The following is a 27604-nucleotide window of genomic DNA, read 5'->3' as shown; positions in this document are numbered from 1 at the left end:
ACACATGTTCATATACATGTAGGAGAGAAATCAAGGTCTCTGTGGGTCCTAAATATCCTAACTTCAACCTATTTATGTCAAATTGCATTTAGATTTGTCATGATCATCCCTCTCAATGTAAAATCAATATTGCAGGCAAACCTTTGCTTGTCCATTGCTCATTTTAACACATGCACCTCCAAAGTCACCTCAACATTATTAGTAAATATATCCTGCTGGATAAGCAAACACAGTTTGCTTCTGAATGAAGCCTTTCTTTTCCCTCCTTGAAACCTTTAATAAACTCCTCAAATGCAGTATTACACCCTGTAAAACCCTCAGTTACTGACTGAATTTTGTATTTGATACCCCAAAAATGGAAATCCTGTGAAGTCCCATTCAGTAAGAAGAGCCAAGAAATATTAAGGTGAATAATTAACAGAATAAGCACTCAAGGAATATACACTAGTGAACTGCTTATAACCATCTGTACTTCAGCAGTCTGATACAAAATACAAAAAGAAGATGTTTAAATATAGGACTAATATTGTGTCCTCTTTTCAGAGAAGAAAAAGTGGGGAAAAGATAGTGGTGATGTATTTCTGCCCTCTCTTTATAAGGAAAATCAACAACTCCCTGGCTTTGGTACACAAAGTGAAGGTCATATGAGTGAGACCTTAAAGCCATGGCATAGAGAGCAGCATAGGATGCAAAGAACTCTGAGGGTCAGTGTGGGTAAAAGGAACAAAGTAACCCCAAGGCGGGGTACAATGTGAGAGAGTTGGGAGCAAGGGAGGGAGGGAGAAAGACAGGATCCTGTAGATTGTTGTAATTTACTCTTGGAGAAGAGGGGCTAAACTGGGATGTACAAAATACTGGTGGGAAGGTAATAGTCTTAGATGCTTTATTGAGAGTATAGGTGGAGAGTAAGGTGTACAGAGCCCAGAAGGATAGTGAGTAATTTTACAATAGAAGAGACAGTTGTGCTTTCAATTTTGTTGTTCAGTTATGGAGTTTAGGATGTTTTGAGCTCACCTTATGGAGATTTATTCACCTCACCAACTGAATAAATCTGTTCACTCTAAGCACAGTACTGACTTGGAACCCAGTTCAGGTGTCTGCACACAGTCACCTAGTCCCATCTGAGACAAAGAAGGGTATGGCCTTTCTGGAACTGGCAGATACACCACTACTTTAGAGTCGACTGAGCCTCTAGCTGCCATTCCAGAAAACCAGAAAAGAGGTATCTGGGGCAATCTGAAAACTACCTTGGGCATCTGAAATGCCTCTCTCGGCAATTAAATTGAGATCTTGATCTCTCTTGATGATAATGGAAGCTTATCTGACCTATAAAGACCTACAAGTAGATACCTAAAATTATGTCTCTGAACCTGAAACATACCTCCAGGTGTCAGCTCTCACCTCTAAGTCTACTGCAATTTAGAATTCCCAGCTGGCCTCCAGCCACTAGTCTGGAGAAGTACAGGCCTCCTCTAGGTGTTGTGTCATGTCTGACAGCCCCATGAAGATGTTCCTGCCTCTTTGAGTGGCAGACAAAAAGCTCAAGCAACTGAATCAAACTTCCAGCACCCAGACCTTCAGTCACTCCTACAAACACCCAGAGAAAAACAGCACATCTGGTAGCCTGGTTCTGCTATGCTCAGGCATATACAGGGAGATAAACTGTTATGCTTTAAAGGAATTTGTAACAGAATTCCTTGAAGTATGGCTACACAAATAATAAGGGAAAAAATAGCCAGAATAAGTAAAAAACATTTAAAAATAGGATTTCTGAAGAATGTGCAGGCCTAAATCCAAGTAATAAAGAATCTTTTGGAACTCAAACAGGCCCCAGAGTCATTCCCTCCTTCATAAAGTCTTTAACCACGAAATTACAGATACAAATTCATGTTTATGTTTTCCAACTACTACAGTAAAAAATTATTTTCTACACAGCGAAGCAGTCTCTGAGCCACAACAACCCAGACACCTTGTAAGCTTTTGTATGTAAACTGTGCAGGAAAACTGTGTACACAAGTATATGTTTGGCTTGTAGGTCTAGAAGAAATGGGGTATACTGCTGAACTCTCAAAGCATAAGGTGAATTTGAAACTGGGTATCTCAGTTGTTGTGTATATGATAAACTTATGTATTGCTTGAAAAGAGGATTATCAGCTTAGAAACCCTTTTTTTTCTTCTGCTTGTTTTAAAAGCAGCAGCAGCCCATATCTGATTCAGAGAAAGTGTTTAGACACCAGCCTTTGAAGAAGGCAGTGAATCTCCAGGACAGTATATAAATTGTAATTGAAAGATGAGACTTAAATGTGTGAATCCTCTTCCTTTCCCTCTTGGAGAAGGGGAAATAGGCCTGGATGGTTTCCACACACACTGTGTTGAGTTTCTCAGGCCTCATTCTAACTCTAACTGTGCATCTCTAGTCTCTTTCTTGAGGACCAAAGAAAATCTAGATGTTGCAATGCTTCCTGCTTTGACACCTAACCTCACATTATTATATTCTATTATTATACCTATTACTGTAGGTATTAAACCTCACATATTTTCTTTATTATGTATTTTTAAATACTTTTTAAGATGCAAATTGTAAGCTACCCATATTTTACATCTATACATGACATGTTAGATATATACATTTGTTTTGAATTAAGCCTCATAATAGGCTATAGTGCATGTATAAAGCAATGTACCCCACACCCTTTGGAAGCAGAGGTTATTAATGGAGCAGTCACTCAGATATATGAAGCTGATTAAACTAAGACAGACAATATGGACAAATCTGCCATAAATATAACAACCTTTTAACCACACAGTGAGTGTCAGACAGCTGCAAGAGGGGATTGCTCTGTAAAATCAGCTGAGCTGGCAGCCAAGGGTGACGGTGAAGTTGGTAGGGCAGTGCCCTCCCTGACACAGCTCCATCCCACAGCACCCTAACCAGCAAAGCAGGTCTGGCAACAGTGACCATGTTCAACCATAAGTCCAGATCATCAGACCAGTCTAAAGGGATGAGACAGGTTGAATCTGAGGTCAGGCCCAGGACTGGTGGGTTTATGGCCAGGCACAAACATGCTGTCCATGCAGCTCCAACAAGAAGCTGGGCCAACAGCTGGGGCTGAAATGCAGCTCCCAAGCCAAGAGGATTAGGGTCCCATTGAGGTGCTTTACACCTCTGTCCCACCCAGCTGTCTGATCCAAGGTCACAGTAGACTTAGCCTTGAGTGCAGCAGGCCTACTACTAGGAAAAAGTGGCTGCTGAGTCTGTAGGGTCCTGATACTCATCCCGAAATGCACTTGCTAGGACAGCAGCAAGTTAACTCAGGATGTGACAACAGCCCTAGTGGTTGAGGCACTTGAGATATAAAAGCTTTGAGCTTGGACTTCCTCAGGCTGAAAGATGGTAAAATCCTGAGCTTCCTCTTCCTGGGTGATGCTTTCAGTTGCTTGTCTTTTAAAAGAAAAAAAGCAGAGCAAGCAGACGCACTAATTCCTGCCCTCACCTGAGGATCCAGTCTGACTCTGGAGCAGACAATGACTCCTGCCTTGCAATCTTGAATTATTGAAGAGTAATCTTTGGAGTGGTGGTGGAGAAAGGGAGAAATTCAGGTATACCACAGACTTCTAATCACTGTTTTAGATACATTTTTATTTGGCTTCTAATTGGCCTCTGTCTCTCATAGACTTGAACCTCTTTTATCAGTGTAAGTGCCTAGAATTGGACATTGATACCCCCTAAATCCTCTGCAGTAGCTGAACTTCACTCTAATGTACAGTTCCTTCTATGCTGGGTGTTTCTAGTTCTCATTACAGACTGGATGCAGGAGCTGAACTTTAATTCACTCTCCATCAGACTTATCCCACGGTATTTTAACACTGGAAAGACTAATTTATTTCACAGATTAATATACAGACTGATAATTACCCCTTTCCTCTTCCATTTGGCTAATTCACATGGCTTAACTATCCCTCAGCAATGCTGAAGACTTCTGCAGGAGGGAGGGAGGTGCTGCCATTCAGGTTCTCCACTACCACCCCAACTGGAAAAGGCTGCTCCTCTGTCACCAGCTGACCTTTGCCTTAAAGACTGATGCACTTTGCAGAGGTACAACAGGGCTGGTCCTCTGTAATTTGATTTTTGTTTGCCATGGAAAGGCTGGTTTGTTTGCTTTGCACTTAAGGCCTGCAGTTTATTCAGCAGTGTAAAACTCTTGACAATCACATATAAGAAAATAAGTGAAAAACAAACAGTGCTGAAAATTCGTCTGCTTAAAAGGGAGTGACTACTATTGCTTAACAGTATATACTAACCAGACTTCATTTTTTCTTCAGACAGCAGAAAGATACATTTTCCACCCTCCAAATGTCTTCTGTGAGATGATAAAATCCTCAACATTTAAAAAAAACAGTTTCAATGTCTGTGTTTAAACGAGCACTGTGCCTGACTTTCTTCAAGAGCCGTGAACGTGGCTGTAGTTCATGACATCAGAGGATACTGAGGTCAGTGTTTAAACTGAAAGTCCCAATTTAGCTTTTATTATTGTGTACTGCTTAAACTGGAACTACTGAATCATAATCTATGATAGGTAAATGGCACAACATTAAAGAAATTAATTCCATAGTTTAGAGTTTCCTGTCCTGATCCCTCTGGGCCAGTCCTGAAGTCCTTGCTCATTTCCTTACTCCTGATTCATCAGAGTGTTTAAACACTCTAAATTTCTGTGGGGTTTTGAGCATATGCTAGTTGATTCAACACTTTAATCAGATAAAATCCTCACTAAAGTCAGTAGGATTTTTTCCATAAAGACCTAAAGTTTCAGTCTTTTATTTGTTTTGTTTTTAAATACTGCATTTGAGTCCACACAACTTGAAATTAGGAATTTATGTGTTTGGTAGTTGTTGCTACACATCACTCCCTGCCCAAACCAGTTCTTTCACTTTGGCTATTTAATCACCGGCTAATAATATTAGTGGCAAGAGGAATTTAACTGACGGGCTAGTGCTGGAGTAGGTGGAGACTAGTTGAGGAGAAGGTTATAATAATTTGTATCACATGCTACCACTTTACATTATATTTAAACACTGAGAAGAAAGGCACACTTTTTCTTTATCCCCTCCTGAGTTACCACTAAAAAAATCTTTAACCATTTGAACATCTTGAAGTATACCATAGCTTTATTTTCCCTTATTGCTTAGGTGTGAGCAAAATTTATCGGGGAAAAAAACCACAGAACTGTGTTGCAAAATGCTTGGAGAAAACAGAATGGAGAAAATATCAGGGAATAGCTCCTTAAATCTCTCATACATAGCTGCTATACAGCAACTTAGTCTGCTGAACTGCAGCCCACTGCACTGTTAGAAAATCTAGTGAGTATGTGGTGAGCAATTAATTCTACTGAAACTGTGTTAACACAGGGCTTCTTAATAGGTTTATGATGTCAATTTCTTCTGAATTCCTTTGGTACAAGCCTGTTTGATGAATGTTTAACAAGTTAAATCTTTGAGAGCCTTTTAGAGGCCGATGAGACCAGGTGATGTGTGCTGGCAGTTCTGACTTCTAATCAAAGATGTGGGCCAGCTTAATTTTTAATTTTTTTTTAATTTTTTTTTTTTTTTTTTTTTTTTTTTTTTTTTTTTAATAATTAGAGACCAACAAAATCACTGCCAAACTTCTTAGACGTGGGAACGCTGCTAAGCCTGAGCAATAGATTAATGGGAAAATTACAGTTTTGGAAATTTGTGGCTAAGCAAGCACAGGCTTTGGAGGGGGCAGGCTGCTGAAGGAAATAGCATGAGATGTGAAGCAGCCTTAAATTCTCACTGCTTTCCCTGCAAAGGGCAGGAAATTCCCCAACCTGTGCAAGGTGTCCCTTGCTTTACTAGACTTGAGGAAATGATTTCCTGAAATAACAATGGTCTTTCCTTTAATTTCAACTGGGAAGAGTTTGAAAGCACGGCTTTGCTGTTCCCAAATGGCTTTGCATCCTGGGAAGCAAGCAGCAGCCCTGATTCCCCAGAAGCTCATAATTCATAACTTTGGCCTTTCCCGGTTCGTTTTGGTGCTTTGGCCCTGGGCTGGCCTCGGCGAAGGCAGCAATGGCAGCCCCTGCCTCGGCCTGCTGGGCAAGCCTGAGTTTTCCTGGAGCAGAGACAGGGAGAGAGGGGAGAGGGGAGAAGGTTGGTTTTGAATTAAGGGATTTTGTAAGCAAACAACGAAGAGAAGGGGGACAGCCGAGTCGGCCGGCCCTCACGGGCGGCGGAACGCTGGGGAGCGGGGCCGGGCTCCGCGCCGGAGCGGCGCCGTCTCCGCGGCAACGGCCGGGCTGCGGCAAGATGTCCGCGGAGGGCGGGCGCGGAGCTGGGCAGGTCGTGTTCCGAGCGCTGCCGCAGAAAACCTTCTCCTGCCTGCAGGACAGGGACATCGCGGACCGACTCCTCAAATGGTGGGGGGAGCGCCCGCTGCGGGATGCCTCTGTCTGGGGGCGGCGGGGAACAGGCGGGCCGTGCTGAGGGCTGAAGCCATTGCCGCTCCCACAGGACGCCCGCTCCGGTGGCGGCGGGTCCGCCTCTCTTTTTCTTATTTTTAATTTTTTTTTCATTTATTCCCCCAACCCCTAAATTTGAAGTCCCCCTGGTATTTTCCAGGCAGGCAAATTGCGCTTTCTGAGGTGTGAGGCGTGTGTCCGGGCCTCCCACAGCGAGCCGAGATCTATTTCAGCTTCGCAGCGGGGCTCCAGCGCAGCCCGAGCCCTCCAACGAAGGGTTGGAGGCGCTTGTAACTGAGAATGGGGGTGAAAAAACAAAGTATAATCGGTCAGAATAGGGCATTATGTATGCCTTCAGAATATTTAATCTCATTTTTCCATTTCAGGTCCATGCAAGGCAGGATCACAGCACAAGCGTTCAGTTTTGACCAGCAGTTTAAGCCCTATCAAAAGGATGAGTTTCTTATGGTAGTTCTAAATCCTTTGTGTTTTAAGTTGATTCCCCCCCCGCCCCCCACCATGAAATTATATTCAACATTAGCAGTGTTGAATGCTATTGGCCTGCTCATGTCTCCTTGAAAGGAGGTGATTTAGGTGTGGTGCTCAAGTCTCTGATTTGTGGGTTAACTGCACTGTCCAGTAAAAACATTTCAGTCTGTACTAATGTTACTCTGCTTTAAGAGGGAACAATTTAGCCTTTCAGGATTCCCAAGAATGGAAATCTGAACTGGATGCTGATGTTGGCTGCAGGGTTTCGTGTTGGGAAGTCCACCTAGTGTGAGACTTCAAACAGAGTACACGCTCACACCTATCAGTAAATTTCTCACAGTAAATTCACAGTGCAATTAGATGTGCATGTGCACCACGTATCTGGAAATATAACTTTTGAAATTTATTGAATGCCATTGCTTTATACTAGAATTTCGAACTCCCAGCTTTTTGAGACTCAAATCACTTGCTGATTTTGTGTCCTCCATTTCTGTCATCTGCAAAGTCAAATCTCTTCATCTGTTTGCAGACAGAACCTGTGGTTTTAAGAACTATGTGATTTTTACATCTGTTGTTTTAAAAACAACTCTTTGATATTTTATATGTCTACTTTATATTGTTATCCTGGATAAAGAATTCAGCCTCTTTATATCTTAAAGAAATTCACACAGAGATGCACCAATATTTATTTCATCTTCCACTGATAAACATTTCAAATTATTGAAGTTTACAGAATACCCATTTACCCTCTCAATGTTTGTCTCTTTTGAATTAAAAATGTAAAGATATTGCTGTGAAGTTATGAAATCTGACGAGCTGTGAAGTAATTGGGGAAAAAAGGACCATTACATGTAATATCTGGTCTCTCTGTATCCCAGAGGGGTGATAAAGAAATTTAATGATCCAGAAACTGAAAGATCCATAATTTAATTTTCTTCACAGTTTCTTTAGTGATTATTCACTCTGTAAGTGTGGGTTTTCTTAGTTGGTTTATCTATCATGGAAACTTGTCAGCTATCAACATTACTATGGATGTCTCCTTCTTTTAATTGATAAATCAATAAGTTGAATTCTTCAGATCTTACTCTGTATCTGTTTAATAATTTTTGTGTATCTCTACATTTCTCCAAGCTTCAAATTTATTTAAAAAGAGTGAATTTTAAAATCATACTTGGCATTTCATTTTTAACGTCAATGACATTGTATGCAGAGATAAAACTTTCATCTTCAGTTTTTTGTACCTCCATGAATTTCATACATTTTTGTGTGTTCTTGGACTAAAACTGTTTTATTATAAAAATTTAATACTACATATAAAAATATGCACCTGAAGAGATCTTCCATGTATAAAAGACACTGGCTACACTGAGTTACAAACTGATAGATTTGGTAGTGTGATATTTAGTACACAAAGTGGTAGATCACAGGGGATCTACTTACTAATTGGAGCCTTATAATTTGGATTGAAAGTATCCAAGGCACTATAAATGATGATTTTCTGTTTCATTTCATTAACTTGTATTCTCTTATTTTAATATTATAGGCATTTTTTAATGATCAAAGTGTAAACTCCAGTTTAAAGTTGCTGTCAGCTTCAGGACAATGGACTACTTTGGGTAAATTTAGAATAAATTAATCTTAAAAAAAGAGTCTGTATTTTAATGATTTTGCTCTAATTTACCATAATGACAGTTCATACATGTGTGCTTTCAGCTAGTTGAAATATCTTGAAGAATTATTTCTTTTACTAAGTAATAGGGAGAGATTCTACTTCTAGAATAAAATAACTAAATTGTCACCTCTAATGCCTATTTTTCTTTTGACCCCTGCATCATTCCAAAAATCAAGCACCTGAAGCTGTTTATAAATGGGTTTGTAGCATCCAGTTGACTTGATCATGTATCCAGACATAAACAACTGCGTTATTTGTGGAATTACAATAGTACCTTATGCAGATAACATTTGCAAATGTTAGAGAAGGGCAAACTTGCAGCCTGACTTGGGACAGGTCTGAGATGATTGCTCTGTTACAAATAAAAGTTGAGAGCAGAGGACTGGTAGAGCACACCCCGAGCTCGTGTAAATCTGCTGTCTGTACAGCCGTGGTGATGGAGGCACAGAAGAGCCCCATGGGACAGGTTGCTCCGCTTGCAACCATGCCATGAGGGTCACTTCAGCTTTTTTGCCAAATCAGAAACTTCTGGACACACTCCATTAGGTCTGGAGATGCAGATGAAACACTAAAGCAGGAATGCCAAAAGCAAACAGCAAATTTGTGGCTCCACTTTGAAATTGCACACAAAAATTCATGACAATTGCTTGTGATAAGGTAATGGTGCTCTATGCAGAATGTGATCTCTGATATTGCCAAAGTGATTTTCCCTAACAGAAGTATCTTAGAAGAGGGTAGTGGGAAGCCCTCGTTTCTTTTGGTTTGTCTACAAATATTACCGTGTGTAAATATTTAACAGAGCTTTGGGAATTTTCTTACTTTTCCATTTCAGCTCTCTGGAATTGGCATAGGTTTTTCCCACTATATACAATGACACTAGACATTGCCACTTTTTTGTCAGCAAAAATCCATTTTCCAAACACTTCACCCAACTGTTAAAACAATTTAAATATATATAAAATGCAAAAAATCTGTCAAGTACCCCTTCAGGTACCTCTTTCTCTGGCAAGCAGAAAGAAAATAGATGAATTTTAAGCCAGTAGTAAACCTTTTCTTGCTTTAGACAGGATTTGTTTTAGGCTATCTGTCTAGTCTGCAACTTGACAGTCCCTGTAGTGGAGGTCAGCAGGTTACATACCTTGTGTTAAGAGTGGAGGGTCTCTTGCCAAGTAACCCAGCTTAACTCTTGGTTCTGCTCAATCTTCCTCCACACAGAAGTGAAGCATTTTGTCCCAAGGACTGGAAGGGTTCCCTTTCTAAATCCTGAACAGCTGGTATACCCTGTTTGCTCTTAAAATTTCATCTTCCCATTCTTTGCCTATTTTTGGTGAGGAATGTTGGCACATTTTTCTATACTTAGTCTTCATGTGCATTTTTTGAAAATATAGTAAGAATTAGCTGTGAGTGGGAGGAGGTAAAAATGATCTTCTAGTATTTTCTTCTTTGGGCGCACTGATACATTAATCCAGATATACCATTTGCTTATCACTGTGGAGTAACTTTAAAACAACATATCTGTTGGTAAAAAATACTGGAAACATGCTTATTTTGCCCTTTGGAAAATCTGAAGAAAATACATAGTCTACATTGATTCAAATACTACATTTATTCTGTTACAAACAAAAATGTTAGGGTTTTTTTGTTTGTTTGTTTGTTTGTTTGTTTTAATGGGGGAGATAATTTGAATGCATAATATAGGGGGGGTTTAGATAGACCCACAGAAAATTCCCTACCCCTGCCCTCCATGAGACTGGGCAGAAAGTATTTATGGACCCACAGAAAGATGTCAGCATTATAAAGGAAATTAATAAAACATTACAGTAGTGTTTGTTTTCGTAATAATTTTTTTCTTTTTTAAGGCTGTAGTTTCCTCTCACCTTATTACTTATTTTTTTTTGTCCTGGTTGAATTCCACAATAATACATTGTTTCAAGGACTTCAGCTTCAACATTGCTTGAAATAAAGCATTTTAGGTAAATGATACACAAGGATATTCTCTAGTCTGCTTCCTTTGATCAGAAAGATACTTAATGACCTAGTCTCACACCAAACTTTTTTGCCTGTGGGGCAATTTTCCTAATAGGGATATTTTTTCACCTTGTTCTGGCTGCATGGCAGAGTATTGGATATTTCTGATGTACTTTAAGCCACCTATCCATCTGTTACTCTGATAATTCAAAAATAGAAGCAGCAAAAGGAGCAATTTTGATGCATACCCATTTATGTATTGAGTCTTGTGTTTTTTAAATAGCTGCAATGAGAACTAAATAGTCGTTTTTCCCTGGATACATTGCTGTCCTTGCACCTGTCAGCAGTCTTAGGGAGGCAGGACTGTATCTGCTTAAGCTCAATTAACACTTGAGAATTTATCTTCAAAGGCGTACAGTTACCATCTATTTGTGCAAATAAAATATTAGGATTTGCCTAAAAAAGGATTCTTGAGTTGCCATATGTGCTTAAATCTTCAACAACTTCTGTCTTTAGAAGGGGGTTTTAAAATCTGGAATATTAAATCAGCAATTTTTAAGCTACTATTATAGGTTATAATTTGCAAAGAATTTTAGATGTCATATGAAACCATAAATCATCAACCTACACCTTTTACTTTTGAAATACCATATTTTTTAAATACTGAGCACTGAACTTGCATTACATATAAACTGTTTTGTAAATAGTAAGTTACAAGATATTCTTCTGACATAAAAAACTTTCTTAGATTTTGGAGGAATTCTAAATATACCCAATCCAGGGTTTATCTGCCCCATACTAGATATGTGATATGTTAATTTAAAAGTATTCTGGGAGCACTTTATAGATATTCCAGAGCTGGCTGTTATAATAGGCTTAAGCTGTTTCAGGATTTCTCAGCTCTTTGTTTTCCTCTTGTAGAGTTGTCAAGGCATTTCTTCTTCCTTTTTCACTGCTTACTTTTATAGTGTTACTAAAACCTATCATTCTTGTCCAGGAAATTTTGAATTTCAAATCTCACCTCTCAAATAGAGAGTAGGACCTTCCAGTATATTTAAACTTTTCCATGTGTAGTTTGGCTTTCTGAACTACTGAATAAATTACAAAGCTCTTGATTTTTTTTTCAATATTAAAGTTTTCATAAAACCTTTTTTCAGAGCAGAAGTCTCCTTCCCTTCCACCAATAAAATCCTTATAACTGAAAGCCTATAAATATCTAAATTTCCTATACTTTTAGCTCAGTAATTGGATCTTTCACTTCTCTCAAGTCACTTAGCATCTGATGTTTGCTAGTCAACTCAGGTTTTAATGTTAATTTTAAAATAATTAATGTGATGAAAGGTGATTTGTCTCATAATAAATCCCTTATAAAATAAAAATTCAATACCTGTGAAAGGGAGCTGGAGAACTAGAGGAAACTGGAAGTGAGGGGGTGGGAGGAAGTACAAATAAATAAATATAAATCAGTTTGGTTTTTTTGCATAGGTTGTAAAGCTGTAATTCATGATTTTTCTGACTTGTTCTTGGTTATGTGATATGAGATTATTTTATATAGTCACTATCTGTACAGGTTGGTGAAGGCACTAAACCTTTTATTCTTTAACAAAAAGTGCCCTTTTTCATAACCATTGTTGGTAGACAGGAAGCCAAGCAATTAAATGCTGTGCTTTTGACTTTAACAGATTTTCTTGAGATCACAATGGTCCAATAAAATAATATTAAAATTTCCTGTTACTATTTTAGCTTAAGTAGGCATATGTTCAAGCTATCAATTTATAATTTCTCTTTATTTTTTTTTCCTGGTATTGATTGGTTGGGTGGTACAGTTTACCCAGGCTTAGGTATTAAAATGCCAGCCCTACTTAACCTATGAATAAGTAGTCTCTATGTAATAGTATATGGCAGAAATCCCAAGGTTTTCTGCAGGTGTGGGCAAGAGAAACTTTACTTTATGCTGTGCTTACAAATACTAGGATTAGAATGAAATGATAGGTGCTCTTGGAAGCATCATGGTTCATGCATCCCTTTCTGGCATGTTTCTGGTCCTGAAATACTGTCATGTGGAGGCAAATTTGTACATTTCCTGGAGAGTATTGCTTAGTGATCCTTTAGGTCAGTTTGTCAGGATAGCACTGAATTTTATCTTTAATTGTATGGTAAAAAGCCTTTAGATACTGTGATGTTGCTGGCCAGTCTCCCATCAAGGGAACCTACAGAGGAGAAGAGATAAGAATAAACTCATGGACAGCTGGAATGTTGTGAATATTCTCTCTGCTGAGACACAGTGCCCTTGTGCTGAATGCTCACTCGTGCTCTCCTCCCCTCTCCTGTTCAGAAGCGCTTTGAAGGTTGTTCAGGCAGACCTGGAGATGGGTGGAGAACATGTTCTAACATTTGGGCTGAACACTTGGACTGCAGAGAGCAGACAGAACTGGGCTGAATCCAAAGCTTCGTAAACATGGGGCCTAATGCTGTTTGAGATGCCATAAGTTATCCAACACCATGCAGACAGATTTGTAGATGTAACACTGTATATAGAGAAGATATGTGCCCTTATGGACTGATAACTCTTTAAGGAAAATACTGTAGGGCAGGCATCTCAAATGGCACTAGATGTCTGTGAGCAACAAAATCCAGCTTGGATGATCTGCAAGCAGAGGGAAAGAAATGATAGAAAAATATATTCTGTATTTAATGATTACAGAGGTGATACTCCAGATTCATGCAGGAAGTGCTGATAGTACCTCTTTCATCTTCTGAAATAGCTAATAAAGCCTACAGTGGCTACAAAATAACTTTTTTTAAAGTTCAATATAATACTTAACAAATCAAAAATTCTTCGAGGCCATGTTCATTTTGGTTTTTACTTTGTGGGGTGCTGTTAGCAGCTATTGACTTCCGTACTTCATCATGCCAAATTTGGCATATGTCCTCCTATGCTTTAAGGCTTAAGCTGTGGAATATGATTTTCTAAGGGTGTGATCTAATGCAATGCTGGGTTCACACGGTGTTCCATCTATCCCAGTTTCGGTTGATGGTATTTACCAACAGGGGGAGCAGACACATGAGCCTTAATGGAAAGTAGTATTCAGATGAATTTAATGTTTTCTTTACAGTTATTTCCTTCTTAGCTTTGTTTGGCTTTTTTTTTGCCTTTTTTTTTTTTTGAGGGACTCTGTGACTGTCATACTTACATGATGTGTGTTTTTTTAAAAAACATGAAACATGCAACCAGCTTCCTGTATCTTTCAGGTTCCAAAGTGACAAAAATTGAAGCTACAGTGGTACCCTGTACACAGATTTCCATGTCATTTTTTGATCGGCTGTACTCTGAAGGAATTGTTAGAGAAACTGGAACTATTGTGAAATGTTATGATGACTATCATGATGATATTCTTATCTCTGATGAATTAAGGAAGGTCAGTATGGTAATGAATAACTTATTATAAGTTTTGCTACTCTATTAGGTGCTATAAGGACACATTTTTCAGGTTGTTTTTTTTTCTGACAGTGGTAAAACCAGGCATCAGTAGCCATGGTTTACGAACAACTGAGGCACTACATTGCCTGGATATATAAAAGCAATTACTTGTTTTCCAGGTGAGCCCTCTTTCATTTTTGGGTGGAAGAAAAAGGTAAAGCTTTCTTCTACCCGCCTGTATCTCAGGCAGTCAGTGCTGGGGCGTGTGTGGGGAAATGCAGCTGCTCGTTTGCTGAGGAGGGGGAAACAAAGGGTGAGGTCCAAAAGAAGGTGCTGTGATACTCAGAGCTGTAGGTTCACCCAGCCTTCCAGGTAGTGGATGAAATTGAATGTATTCAATAGCTACATCCTGAAGCATTCCTGGACAGGAATGCTGATCATATCATATCTGAAGGCATTTAAAGAAAGCCATCTTAATACATTTTCTCCAAAGTAAGAGGAACTATGGAAGAGGAAATTTTTCAGTATAATACTGGAAAATGACTAAATACAACTCCTGAACAGGCCTGCAATGTGAAACTGTTTGTTATACTCTAGTGGAAGTGTCAGAAAGCAGATTATCTGAAAAAGAATCTCTAACAGTGGCACCCTTTTAATCAATGTATGTCTTTACTGTGTTTCTTTTGACTTCATAAGCTAAAACCATTTTTTAAACTTATGTTTGTGTAGCATTAGCAAAGCATAGTGTGGGAGAACTGGATTTTGCTCTTCCTTGTATATATAATCAACATAAGTACTAAATAATTATAGAGTTGCACTCATTTGCACTTGGCAAATCCTTTGAAGGCAATGTATTTGAACCAGTGACACTGGTTACAGGATGTGGCCTGAAATACTGGTCTGTCTTGTAAAGTTCTGGGAAAAGGTGAGAACTCAAGCTCATGTTTGAATTTCAGATGTAGTTTGTAGCCCAGCAGTTCAAAATACTGTGTATTTATCTATAAGTTGTGTACATGTGAAATGTTTTCTGAAAATTAGATATATTGTATGTAGGAGGGTTAGAGGCAACATTTAAAATTAGAGATTGTTGGGGTTTCAGTGTCTTCCCAGTTTCCTTCCTGTGGAAGTGATGTGTGTGTCAGCATTTGCAAGTTGAGGGTTTAACATTGGTTTGAAACAAAGGTGATTCCTACTCCTAAGAACTAAGAGAGCAGAAAGAATAAGTCAAAATCCAGGAATGACTTCAAAATTTCAAATTAATTAGTCAGGGCTCTAGGACAGAAGACTGTAGGGGGCACCAAACTGTCTCCTGGTGTCAGAGGGTAGCCCTTGGCTGCAAGACTCCACGTTTCTTTCCTACCTGCCATGTCTTCTCTTGTTTCAGCCAAGGAGGTTGGGATATGTATGAGGTGGCCATCCAGAACAGTTGTTGCCCTGACCCCTTTTTACTCAGGTTGTGTAGTTTTGTTATAAAGAGAGCCAGAGAGCAGTGGGCTCATGTCTAATTTTGACCACTTTGCCTGGGCTGGCATCTGCAGTTTGGCTGACAGGACTCAAAATGTCTTACAGCCATTGTGAGTTACAATTCCTGTCCACATTTACATGAATATTGACACTAATCTAGCAAGTCCTCTGTGTTCACATAATATCTCAGCAAAAGGCAGGTGACACGCATGGAGGCAGCTGGATGAATGTCTGGCTAATCCAGGCTACAGATCAGGGCTCACTGGAGTCGGCAATAAAGAATGATGGGAGTTTGAGTGATCTCCTCTGGGAGATCCTAGAATTCCTTTACAAATGTGCAATAACTGTGTCAATTTAAAAATGAAAAAGCAAATGTTATCAAAAACAGTTACCCCATTGATTAACAGCATAATAATAATAACAGCATTGATTGACATATCAAATATAGGTAGATTATTTTCAGATTGCTTGTTTCACTAGCATGACAGATAATTAACCAGTGAAATAACAAGACTTGAAAAATATTCCTTTATGTCTTTTGGGCATAAATCTGACTGTGATTCTGCTTTATATTATATGTAAAAATTTTGAACCAAATTGCATCAATGGAAGAAGGATTTGGAAATATGTGTTTCCGTCCCTCATTCACATATTTTACATGGACATAACTTCTGTGTACCATACACCATACTAGCTGCATTATTTATAAACTGAATAATAAATAAATCTTTATCAATTTGACTTCCATGTTTTTTCCTTGTTCCACAAGGTCTTGCTTCTGGAGGATTCGGACCATTATGATTTATTCACTCAATTGGATCGTGAGGAATTTCTGTTCTGTCTTTTTAAGCATTTTTGCATTGGAGGAACTCTTTGCCAGTATGAAGATGTAGTTGACCCATACTTAGAAACTACAAAAGCTTTTTATAAAGACTTGGTGAGGTAAGTGTTACTCACTTTTTGTACAACTGTGTACATGTACTATCCATAGACACTTAGTGTTGATTTGTGTAAATTTATTGTACATTACTGCTTCAAAAATGGGGCTGTTATTTAATCCACTTGCAAGCTTATTTGTGTCCAACAATCAAAATGCCATGGAACAATGGCAGTAGTTCTGTGGCAAAAATATAAGCAATTTTAATTGCATCAGTCCTACTGATTCAATTCATTCCCAATTTAAAGATACTTTTTTTCCATAATCATCTGCTGAAAACATGGCATAGTACTGTAAACAGACTGTTCCCACTGCCATTGATAAAATATCAACAATTAAGTCTTGCCTGTATGATCTTGGGCTACTTTCAATTAGACTGCTTTTAATTTAGGATTTAAAAATTGAAATAATTAGCTGAAACTTTCAGTTCCATATATTTTTTATCCCTGCTGATTTTTAATTTTTTTTAATACAGTTGGATTTTGGTCTTCCTAGTTCTGCAAATACACTTCTCACAGTGTAAAGCTAAGGGTGATAGAATCTTGCTGTTATGACAGTGTGAACTAACACACTTTTTTTTTGCCAGGTTTGGTGTATGGAATTGTTTGGAACTTTATGTGAGGGTTTTTTTTTCCACTGAGATTAGAGGTAATTGATCAGAGGTTTAGATTCAGACTAAAACCACAACTTTCGCCCTGCTTTGATATATCCATATGCTGACTTCTCTGATTGACAAAACTTGTATGTTCTGGTTGCTGGGAAATGGAATGCAGTTATTGGTTATACAGACTCATTCTTAGTTAAGCTAATGGAATATAAAGATTGTGAAAGATACTATTAACATTTTTGTTAGTATGAGTAGTTTTGGTATTTTCATCTCATACATAGATGAGAATCAAGTGGGTTCTTCAGAAACACAGCATCTGACATAAAAGGATCCATCAGTGTTTAACTCTACCCTGCCTTTTCTTTTATATTGTTCATTCTGCACTGGAATCAAGCTGCTTGTTCCTTCAGTGCTGGGCCATAGGTGACTCTGCATTGACTGCAGCTGTTTCTGCTCTTCTGTTGTTGAATTAAACTAGGACAAAGTGCAAATCCAATCAGTTCCTTCACTTTACTGCTCCCCTTTGCTGTGGAGTTGTTTTATCCTAAACATGTTCAAGTTCTGTTCTAAGCTACTCATTTTCTTTACCTTCCTATCTCCTTAAATGTCTTTCCATTCTTTTTCCTTTTCATGCTGTAAAATTTGATAGGGATGTGAAATATATAATTCTTATTACTTAAAACAGAAAAAAAGCCTCTGCCAAGATCCTCCCACAATTTCATCCTGCTTTCAAAGTTTACCTTTTCTGTATCCTCAACCTGTTCCCTATTAGCTCTTTCTATTTTCCTCTTGTGTGCAGTTTCTGTCCTTTATAAATTTTTAGGAGAAAATATTTCAAGTGTATATTCCTGTGCTGTTTGGGTTTTTTTGGGTTTTTTTGGGTTTTTTGTTTTTTTTTTGCCAGTTGGCAGATTGCTTTCTGTCCTCCCAAGTTTTCAAGTGATGTAACTGATCTTCTGAATTTGTCTACCATGTGTTTCTCTGTTGCCTGTAAATGTCTGCTGGTTTCTCACTGCCAGAGGAGCTGTGTTAGCACTGGTTAGCAGCTGAAAACGAAACTTACCATTTCACTGAATCTTTTATCTTTCTCCTTTGGTATTGAGTTCTTTGTCAGTCCCATGAGAAAAGCTTTTAATCCTGAGATTTCAGACCTTTCCTCCCTCTTCCAAATCACAGTTGCCTTTTCCTTGGTTTCATTTCCCCCTGCTCCCAGTTTATCCAAAATTATGCTTCTGTTTTATTTCCACTGTGTTAAGAAAGAAAAAGGCAGTGACAGGCTCTGAATAGGCACGTTAATGACAGTCTTCACTTAATTTCTAATTTCTGGCCACTCTGTTACTTCATTCTTGCACAAATTACACCAGAAAATAAAGCAATTAAAATTACTTTCTTATAGCCTCTTATTTTCAGTAAAAGATTGCTGATTATAGTAGTAATCTCTTAAATTTTCCTTACCGAAAAGTTCACCCTCAAATTTCTATTAAATACCAAGTTTTGTTTAAATTCTTTTTTTGCACTGCTATCCTCTGTGTGTTTTCATTGTATCTTGGATTACAGTTGCATTGGACACTTTCTACTCTTTATAAAGTGATATTAAAAACTTTTCACAGTATTAAAAAATCTGTAAACTGTACTGTCCTTAAGGTTTAACTTTTATGTTTGAGGATCAGAAGGCTTGGTAAAAAAACAAATGGATACTTCAATAATTATTAGCTGCTGGCTGATGATGTGCATTGAAAAATTAGCTGCCACAGATTAATTCAGTCTAATAACAGTAAGCTTATGGATGTATAAACTGTATAATACTGTTTAGTCCTATTACAGTATTCCTCATGGGCAAGAGCCTTGGCATGAAGAGTTCCACATAAGTGCCTTTACTGCAGGGAGCAGCAGACCTGTTAATGAGCTTTTCCCTACTTACCTTTATTACAACTTTTTTTCCTGGCCATACCTGAGTTCTAACTCCAAGGCAGTAGCATTCAAAATAGTGTCAAAAGTTTTGAGGTTTCATTTTATTAAAGCATTTCTATGTGCATTGCTGTATTATGAGAGAATGCAATAATTTTTTTGAAATTAACAACTCTAGATATTTTACAAGCTAGGGACTTCCAAATACAGCTAAAATGGCAGACATTTTTTCTTTGCAAAAAGAGTGATATATTCTTACTAAAAAAGTAATGTACAACTTGTCTGTTACTGATAGTCTGTTACTATCCCATTGGTAATTAGTTTGTGATCAGTTGAATCCATCCAAAATTCTAGTGTTTAGTGTTGTGTCCTGTATAACCTAAATAATTTCAAATCACTATCCCTTGTTGTAGTATTTTGATTTAAAGGATATATTTACATAAAAAACCTCATTAATTAAAATATAATCTATGAATCTCTGTTGATAAATCTTGTCCTCTGTACTTAACCCCTGATTTTTCTGACTGTCTCTCCATGGTGACAGCTGCTGTAGCATGTAGTAGTGATTGTTTTCTTCTCCTTTCTTAATCTCCATCTCCATGCCCTTTTCCCCATAATGAATGAATGTATGTGAAAGCATTACGTTGTTCTTTTATTGTTTGGAAAGCCTAGTAAAATATTGCCAGTAAGGTTAGAATATAAATAAAGCCCAAAGTGAATAGAGAGACCATGAGGATGTTTGCTTTTCATAAAAAGAGAATAGATGCACATTAAAATTATGAACTACCATATCCAATGAATAGTTAAGAAGTTAACAATTTGAAAGAACATGGGACTATTACCATTATTTTTAAGGAAATACTATCCTCTTCAAAAGGACAAGGTTTTTTTCTAAAAGCTTTCAGGGGAAAAAAATAAATAGAGCAAATGAGTTTGTCAAAGGCAACTTCTTGGTTTTCTTTCAAGTCAGCGAAGGAAGAATCTCATCTGATTTTAACAGACACAAATTTTTGCCTTAAAAAATAACCAAAGTACTGAAAATAAACATTTTGAAAAATTACTTACAGGAAGCTAACCACAAGGGGAAAATTTCTCAAGGTCATGGAATAAATAGGAAGACTTATTCTTTGTCAACTCTTACTTTGGTACCCTAAAAAAAAAATTACATATATATATATATATATATATATATATAAAATGAAAATTAAGAAACCAGAAATTGATAGCATAGTTTTCTGACAGAAGAATCTGAGGTCAGAGTGATTTAAATACAACTGTTGATTTTGGGGGTGGTGATACATGGTAGAAGGCAATAATGCCACTAATCCCCTATGTCTTGTTCTGAAAGTTATCACTCTTTCTACAGAGATGGTTGAAGAATTTCTGAACTGCTGCAGTTACAGCCTGGTGTGTCAGCATAAAGTAGCATCTGGGTTAGTTTGGCTTAATGCACTGGTCTGTAAACTGCAGTGGTTCAGATGCTGAGTCATGAGGTAGCTGAGCTGTCCTGCTGGGAAGGCAATCATCTCTGGAGGGGTGGGAAGGCATACAAGTGGGGTCACTACTGATTTCAGCAATGCTGTCTTCATCCACCGTTGAGTATGTCAACATGTCAGATGCAACAAAAAGTTCTGAGAAAGCCTCATTACTGACCGACCACAGGGAAGATCAGCCTCATAGTATAGGTTGGAACATGACTGTGTCATTACTCTACAGATGAAATCAGTTAATTCGAGAGTCAATCTCTTTTATTGGCTGCAGAGATTGAATCAACAAAGGTGCTGTTGGTTGATTTGGGGCTCCTTTGTTCTTACAAAAAGAAACTTTGCCAAAGCACTGGTAACAGGGGACTGCTGTCACAGCTTGGACCTGGTGTGGCGTCCAGCTGGGCTGTGTTTCAACACATCCTCTTTTAACTTGTCTATACGGGGACCTTTCTTGGGAATGGAACCTATTTGTGACACGGCAGGTTTTGAGATATGCATTTCTTGGAAGCGTGTAAATATGGAAGTTTTAAGCCTCAGCTGTTCCACAGTGAGTTAATGTAAGTGGGAATCTGCAACATGAGATAAATTAATAGCAGTTGCTTTATCTAATTTCTGAAGAAATGTAAGAATCACTTAAAGCAGACTTGAGGAAAAATGATATATTAAAATACTTTAAATAGGTTGAGATACCTGGATTCTTTGCAATAATATTCAGTGTTATTAGTAAATCTGATGAAAGAAATGGCAATCTTCACAACAGTCTAGAAATATAAAAGCTCAGAACTAATCCCATCCCAAGTTGCGTAGCTGACTACATATACAAAATTCCAAAGGAGAAAAAATAAACCTAAACTATAATTATGTACTAATTAAAAATGAGCTAAAGAATGTATTTCTTCACCAGTACTGCTGCTACTTCTTGTAGTCTGTATTAATATGCATTTCACTTTGCAGGTTTCTTTCTCAAAGAATATGTGAAAAGATTTTTATGAAATGTTTAGCTGCATAATTTTTCATATCTATCAAAATGAAAACTCTATATTTGGAATCATCTAGGTCTGGGTAATATTGCTGTGCTTTAGTAGCTGAGAACAGTGAAACCAAGTCAGATTACTAGATATATTCAATATTTTCAGTAAAATATCATAATAAGCATGTTAACGGCCACATAACTTTTCCTGCTCACTATGACATAAATTGAATTTTAGCTATAAATTTGACCTTCATAAAATTTGAGCAAGGATACAGTGCATATGTTTAAAATGAATTTAATAAATTAAACAGTCTAATTATCAGTACTTATGATATATAATAAGTCTGTATTATACCCCTGTATTTCAGCGTTCAAAAGAACCCTGAAACAAGAGAAATACATATTATTTCTACAGTCTTCAGAGTGTCTGCATATGTAAGTATTGTTAATTTTTATATGGGATTTTATAGTAATATTCATAACATGAAAATAATTAATTTACTTTTACACAAAGAAAATATAATATTCCAGTGTAATGGGTTATTTTCCCATAGTTGTCACTTTTTTTATTTATGAACTCTTTCTCTGATCTTATCCTGTTGCTCATCTTCTTTACTAACTCTTCATTAGTAACCACCAGCTAAAGTTTTATTTGGTAGCTCACTAAAAATAGGTAAACAGGTTTACTGGATTACAGTGGAAGTCATAATAGTCATCCAGAAACTAGTTAATGAAAAAAAAAAAAGAAGGGTTTAGATAATAATAAAACTTGGGTTAACAGTAAGGATCAAGGATGCACTCTTGACTTGCTATAGTTCTGTTTTTTGAAATGATGCTAGAGCTTTGTGAATAGTTAATATTGTATCCAGTTCTGTAAAGACTGCAAGGAAGTTTAGTATACATAAAGGCTGGGGTAGTGAGATGACTCCTAACCTCTTTTCCCCTCCCTTGTCAAGTCTCGTTCCTATCTGTTTGCCTTGCAAAACCATACCTTTACCATCAAGATAAGTTTGAGAACTGGCATGTTTACTAGATTCAGTATATCTGTCATTTAAGTTGTTACAGTAGGATGAACTACTTCAAATTCTTTTTGAGTAACCAGAATATGTTATAATTAAATGTCAGATAATGTACTGACTTTCAACAGCAGCAGCTGATGTCATTTCAGACTGCACAAACTTCCCTGCAGGTTGCCAATAGTCCAGTTGTTCATCTGTTGGTCATCATCTTTTAAGTACTATGTATGATTCATAAAAGGCTTTTGAAAATAAACACTTTATGGGTGTATCAAAATTTATCTTTCCGCTAAGTTGCAAACTGTAATAAAAATAAAAAGGCAAAACCCTGGTAACTGGATGTTCTCCTGTTATTACTGCTCCTTTCACACCTCTAAATCAAATGCATTGATGGGAACTTTGCAGATTTCTGTGTTTAGGGAGATGGACATTAACGAGGTCCCCTAACTGTGTTGGCCATACATTAAATATCATCAGTACTACAAAGAAAAAAACAACAAACAAACAAAATCCCAACCAAACTTCAGCAAATTTTGTAAACAAAATAGATGGACAAAAGAAGATCCAGTGTTAATGCAGAGCAGGCTATCCTCGTATCCTTGGAGGAAAATTGGGCATTACTGCACAATCTGAAAATTTGTGGGGTGGAGAAGAACTCTGAAATTACAGTTTCTATTAAAGAACATGCTGAAGAATTTTCTCTCAGAAAACAGAAAGGCTTAAACAGTGTGTCTAGACTGTTTGATGGTTATGTGGATCAAAACTACTCCACTCCACATGGCACTTACAGGAAGGACACTTACTGGAGCACAAATGTCTTATGTTTGTGATTAAAAGTTTCTCTTAAGGAATAACTACATTTCTGCAGTGGAGTTAGCTTCTGAGTTCATTTGATAAATAACTGTAGAGTGTTATTATAATCCTTATGTTGAGCTGACAGTTTTAAGCCAAGTTTTCTTGGTTTATATCTGGAAGGAAAGGACATACCCTCCTAGCCTAATGTAAATAGATAAATAATTTTTAAAATAAATGGATTTTAAAAAGCTGGTCTTGTAAAAGTGACTTGTGTGGCTGAACACAATTTTAAAACAGTATCTGAAAAAGCACACTATTAGAAATGTAAATATTTCAAAGTTCTAAGTTATAGTTCACACAATCACAGAATGTTCTGAGTTAGATGGGACCCACAAGCTTGCTCAAGCCCAACTCCTGGCCCTGCAAACACCATCCCCAGGAGTCACACCATGTGCCTGAGAGTGTTGTCCAAACATTTCTTGACCTCTGTCAGGCTGGTGCTGTGACCACTTCCCTGGGGAGCCTGTTCCAGTGCCCAACCACCCTCTGGGTGAAGAACCTTTTCCTGCTGTCTAATCTAAGCCTCCCCTGACTCAGCTTCATGTTGTTGCCTCAGGTCCTGTCACTGGTCACCACAGAGCAGAGATCAGTGCCTGCCCCTCCTCTTCCCCCATCACAAGGAAGCTGCAGACTGCAGTGGGGTCTCCCCTCAGTCTCCTCCAGGCTGAAGAGAGCAAGCGACCTCAGCCACTCCTCATACGATTTCCCCTCAAGGCCCTTCACCATCCTCATTGCCCTCCTTTGGACACTCTCCCATAGTTTAATGTCTTTTTTATGTTGTGGCACCCAGAACTGCCCCCAGCACTGGAGGTGAGGCTGCCCCAGAGCAGAGCAGAGCAGGACAATCCCCTCCCTTGCCCAGCTGGCCCTGCTGTGCCTGATGCCCCCAGCACAGGGTTGGCGCTCCTGGCTGCCAGGGCACTGCTGGCTCATGTTCAGCTTGCCACAGACCAGGACCCTCAGGTCCCTCTCTGCAGCACTGCTCTGCAGCATCTCATTCCTCAGTCTGTCTCTACGTCCAGGGCTGCCCCATCCCAGGTGCAGAATCCAGAACTTTCTCTTGTTGCACTCCATATGGTTGGTGATTGTCCAACCCTCTAATTTGTTGAGGTCTTTTTTACAAATGTCTGTAGAGCTCTTGAGTGTCAAAACCTGATAGACCTGGGCATCACAAGAGAAATAATTTTAGATCTGGTGACAAAGTATTCTGCTGAACTCCAAATACCCTTGAGAGCTTTGGAGCTTTGCATATAATGAAATACTTTTACAGCTTAAGGATTGGAGTGCTCACTGTTATTTTAGAACTTTCTTTACCTGAACCCAAACTGTGGCAGTTTTAGAAATCAGAATAATGCAAAGTTTATTCAATAAGCATTTAAAAAAATTGTCAATTACATTATGCAGTTTTGAAAATGTTCAGCAGTATTTTCATTTCTCTTTTATGCTATGCATATGTATTCTTAAATCATCAGCTGTGTTGCTACAAAGAAAAAATAAAATGATCCTACTCTAACATCAGTAAATCAATCATTACACCCCCTGCATGTGTGAACCAAAGTCCACACTGCAGATGGAATTGGTATGATTCTTGTATACATGCATGAATGTAAATATCAGAGCCTTTATGCTCAAGCATTTTAGGGGTTTTATGACCTCTTTTCTAATTAAAATTAAGAACCTTTTCATTTAATTAGGTTATATTGATTATTTTCCTGATACCAAGTTAGGTATATTGCTTGAAATGCCTCATCGCCAGAACTTACATTGTTTTTGTTCTTGAGTTGTTGAACAAATTTTTAGTGGGCTCACACTGCCTCTAAACAGTCAAAACCTCAACTGCCATCCATCAATTCCACACAGACTGCAGGAGTGGGATCCTTGGTAGCAATGGGAGAAGAGTTTAACTACCAATCACATCTTGATGTTGATCTTGTCTTTTACTTTTTTTTCTTCAGTTACATGCATGAGCTTAGGTTATTTTTGGATCAAATTCCAAAGGCCTTTTGATGCTGAGCACTATAAAATCTTAAAATTTGCTCTCCTTACTGCAGTTGAGAATCCAGTGTTTGTTACACGTGTATCCTTAGAAAACACCTGAAGAAAGTTAGGTACCTTACAATTGGAGCTACAGAGTTTGTATGCTGTGCCACTTAAAAATAGAATGCTGTTTCTAGCTTGTGGCATTTGACAACCATTGGAAAATTCTGGGAATAAACATTATCAAATCTCTACCTGTCTAAAACCGTGCTTTTATGAGGTGCTTAGCTTAATTTAAGATTTAGGGGTTTGAATAATCCCTCAAAGGAAGACTCCAGAACATCTAATAATGGATTCATTCTCTTCAAAACAGCAGGAGAAAATGGGGTGCCAGTAAAAGCTAAAGGATTAAATACACAAATGGTCCTTGGTGCAGAAATGGGGACCCAGCTCTTTTCCTTCTCAGCTGACTGACTTAACCACTGAGTTACAGTTTTCATGTTTCCTTGGTCCAAAAAAAGATTATTTTATGCAAAGGAAGACAAGTTCAACAGAAGAATGCAAGAGATGTAAAATCTGGAATAGTCTGTAGTCTGTGAGTTTAAAATTTTCCTGGAGGAAATGAACAATATATGCAATGTAGCAATTCCTCAAGCAGGAAAAGTGTAACAGAACCCACATCTCTTCAACTGTTGTACAAAGGTGTTGGGGAGCAGGAGGAAACTGTTACATGTTTTAAAAGAAAGGAAGTGTCAGCTACATATTTATTGGTCTTCCAGGTGTTCAATTACCACACTGACTAAACAAAAAACCCCAACTAAATAAAAAAACCCAATGCTTTAAAAATCCCTCCATCTAGTTTCTGGATCCCTACTGGATTTGAAGTGTGTCCAGCTGTGCTGCTCTGTCAACACTGAAGCTTTTATTGACATGTGCAGACGTAGGATGTTAATGTGAAGAGCCCAGTTCCCCTGCTGATTGTCAGCTGAATGTATTTTTTTCAGAACCAGGATTTTGCAGATAGGTGTTCAGAATCCCTTCAAACCCTTTCTGAGGAGTGGCACACAAAATGTTTCCAATAATAGTCCAAAGTTGTTAATGTGATCTGTAATAAGCATTTTGCTTAAATGCAAATATTGCAACCTGAACAGATGCATTAGCAAATGTTAAGTGAAAAAAAATTATGGATGGAACAGCTTTATGTATTAATATAGAGTAAGTGATTATTTTTCTCCTTCAAAGGAAACATGATGGGCTGTTTTATATTTAATCATTTGTATTTTAGGCTCTAATTGTGTAAACACATGATTACATGTTTAATTTTATATTTTATATTAATATTACGTTTACCTCAAGGTTATTTGATACATCCAGCCAGAATTAGGGTGCATTTTGTAGTGTTGGGATACCGTTTAAATAAACTGTGGTGTATTTGTTCTATTTTGCTGTGCAATGAACAGTTACAACTGGAACAAAATTAACTTCAGATTTTATAAATTCACTTACAGATATCCCTATTGTCCCTAATACTGTTTTGGTTTTTTTCTTCCTCTCAGGATGCTAATGGCCTGTGTTACCCTTCAAGCAAAAGCCACCAACAGACTTTTGCCTACTTGATTGTGGATCCGTGCAAGCGACACGTGAATATTCTGTATCACTGTTTCGGTGGAAGCCTATTTACAAACTAGTTATAAACCCGTCTGGTCCCCAGTTTTATAGTGGAGGTTGCCTTCTTTCTGTTGGGTTCAGGTAGAAATTGCATAGTTTTCTGACGAGGAAAGTTCTACTCCTTGATTACGTGCTCGGAAGTGCTTCCCGTTCACTCAGATGTTACTATGTGACAAAAGTTTTCCGGTATTTATAGTTCTTGAAGCTGTTTTCTTGGCCTTTTCCCCCATTCCCTCACCCGTTTTATCTAATAAAAAGTATTTCTCTAGAGGTCTCGTCATTTTTATGAGCCAGCTTTACAGACCCGCGACGCGTAACTGCAGGGGAGGCTCTGCAGTCGGTGAAAGCTCTGCGGAACCTGGAGAAAGCGCGGGAGGGGTCGGGCGGGAGGGGTCCCGGGCCAATGCCCCCTCCGGGCCGGGGGCAGGGAAGCGCAGCCACCCCTCCCCACCCCCTCGCGGAGCGGCCTCCTGGAAGTTGGGATAGAAGTTAGGGAGAAAAAAAAAGTTCTGGTTGGCGGCAGCGGGCGGGCGGGAGAGGCGCGGGCGGGCGCGGAGCGGGGGGCGGTGCGGTGCCGGCCGGGCCCGCGGGCGGAGCGGGGTCCGAGGGGGCCGCGCAGCGCCCCGGGCGGGAGGCGGCGCGGGCGGGCGCGCGCAGGAGCGCTGCGAGCAGGGGCTGCCTCGCTC

At 38.5% G+C, this 27604-nt stretch overlaps 1 protein-coding gene across 1 annotated transcript; it reads left to right on the top strand.

The window, feature by feature from the left end:
- Positions 1-6072: 6072 nt before the first annotated feature.
- CFAP300 (cilia and flagella associated protein 300) lies at positions 6073-27186 on the top strand. Its single transcript, XM_054628005.2, has 7 exons — positions 6073-6434; positions 6863-6944; positions 8509-8581; positions 13858-14024; positions 16260-16432; positions 21771-21837; positions 26807-27186. Exons 1-7 carry the CDS (start codon positions 6088-6090, stop codon positions 26936-26938), a joined length of 1041 nt encoding a protein of 346 aa, XP_054483980.2. The 5' UTR covers positions 6073-6087; the 3' UTR covers positions 26939-27186.
- The last annotated feature ends 418 nt before the right edge of the window (positions 27187-27604 follow it).

Source organism: Agelaius phoeniceus, chromosome 2 (genome assembly GCF_051311805.1).
Source record: "Agelaius phoeniceus isolate bAgePho1 chromosome 2, bAgePho1.hap1, whole genome shotgun sequence".
In the NCBI taxonomy this organism is placed as follows: Eukaryota; Metazoa; Chordata; class Aves; order Passeriformes; family Icteridae; genus Agelaius; species Agelaius phoeniceus.
This window is presented reverse-complemented; position numbering and strand designations above follow the sequence as displayed.

Coding starts and splice junctions, on each gene's coding strand:
- CFAP300 (XM_054628005.2), top strand. CDS start 6,088: ATGGCAGCCCCTGCCTCGGCCTGCTGGGCAAGCCTGAGTTTTCCTGGA. Junction 6,945..8,508: donor AAAAGGATGAGTTTCTTATG/GTAGTTCTAAAT, acceptor TTAATATTATAG/GCATTTTTTAATGATCAAAG. Junction 8,582..13,857: donor AGGACAATGGACTACTTTGG/GTAAATTTAGAA, acceptor TGTATCTTTCAG/GTTCCAAAGTGACAAAAATT.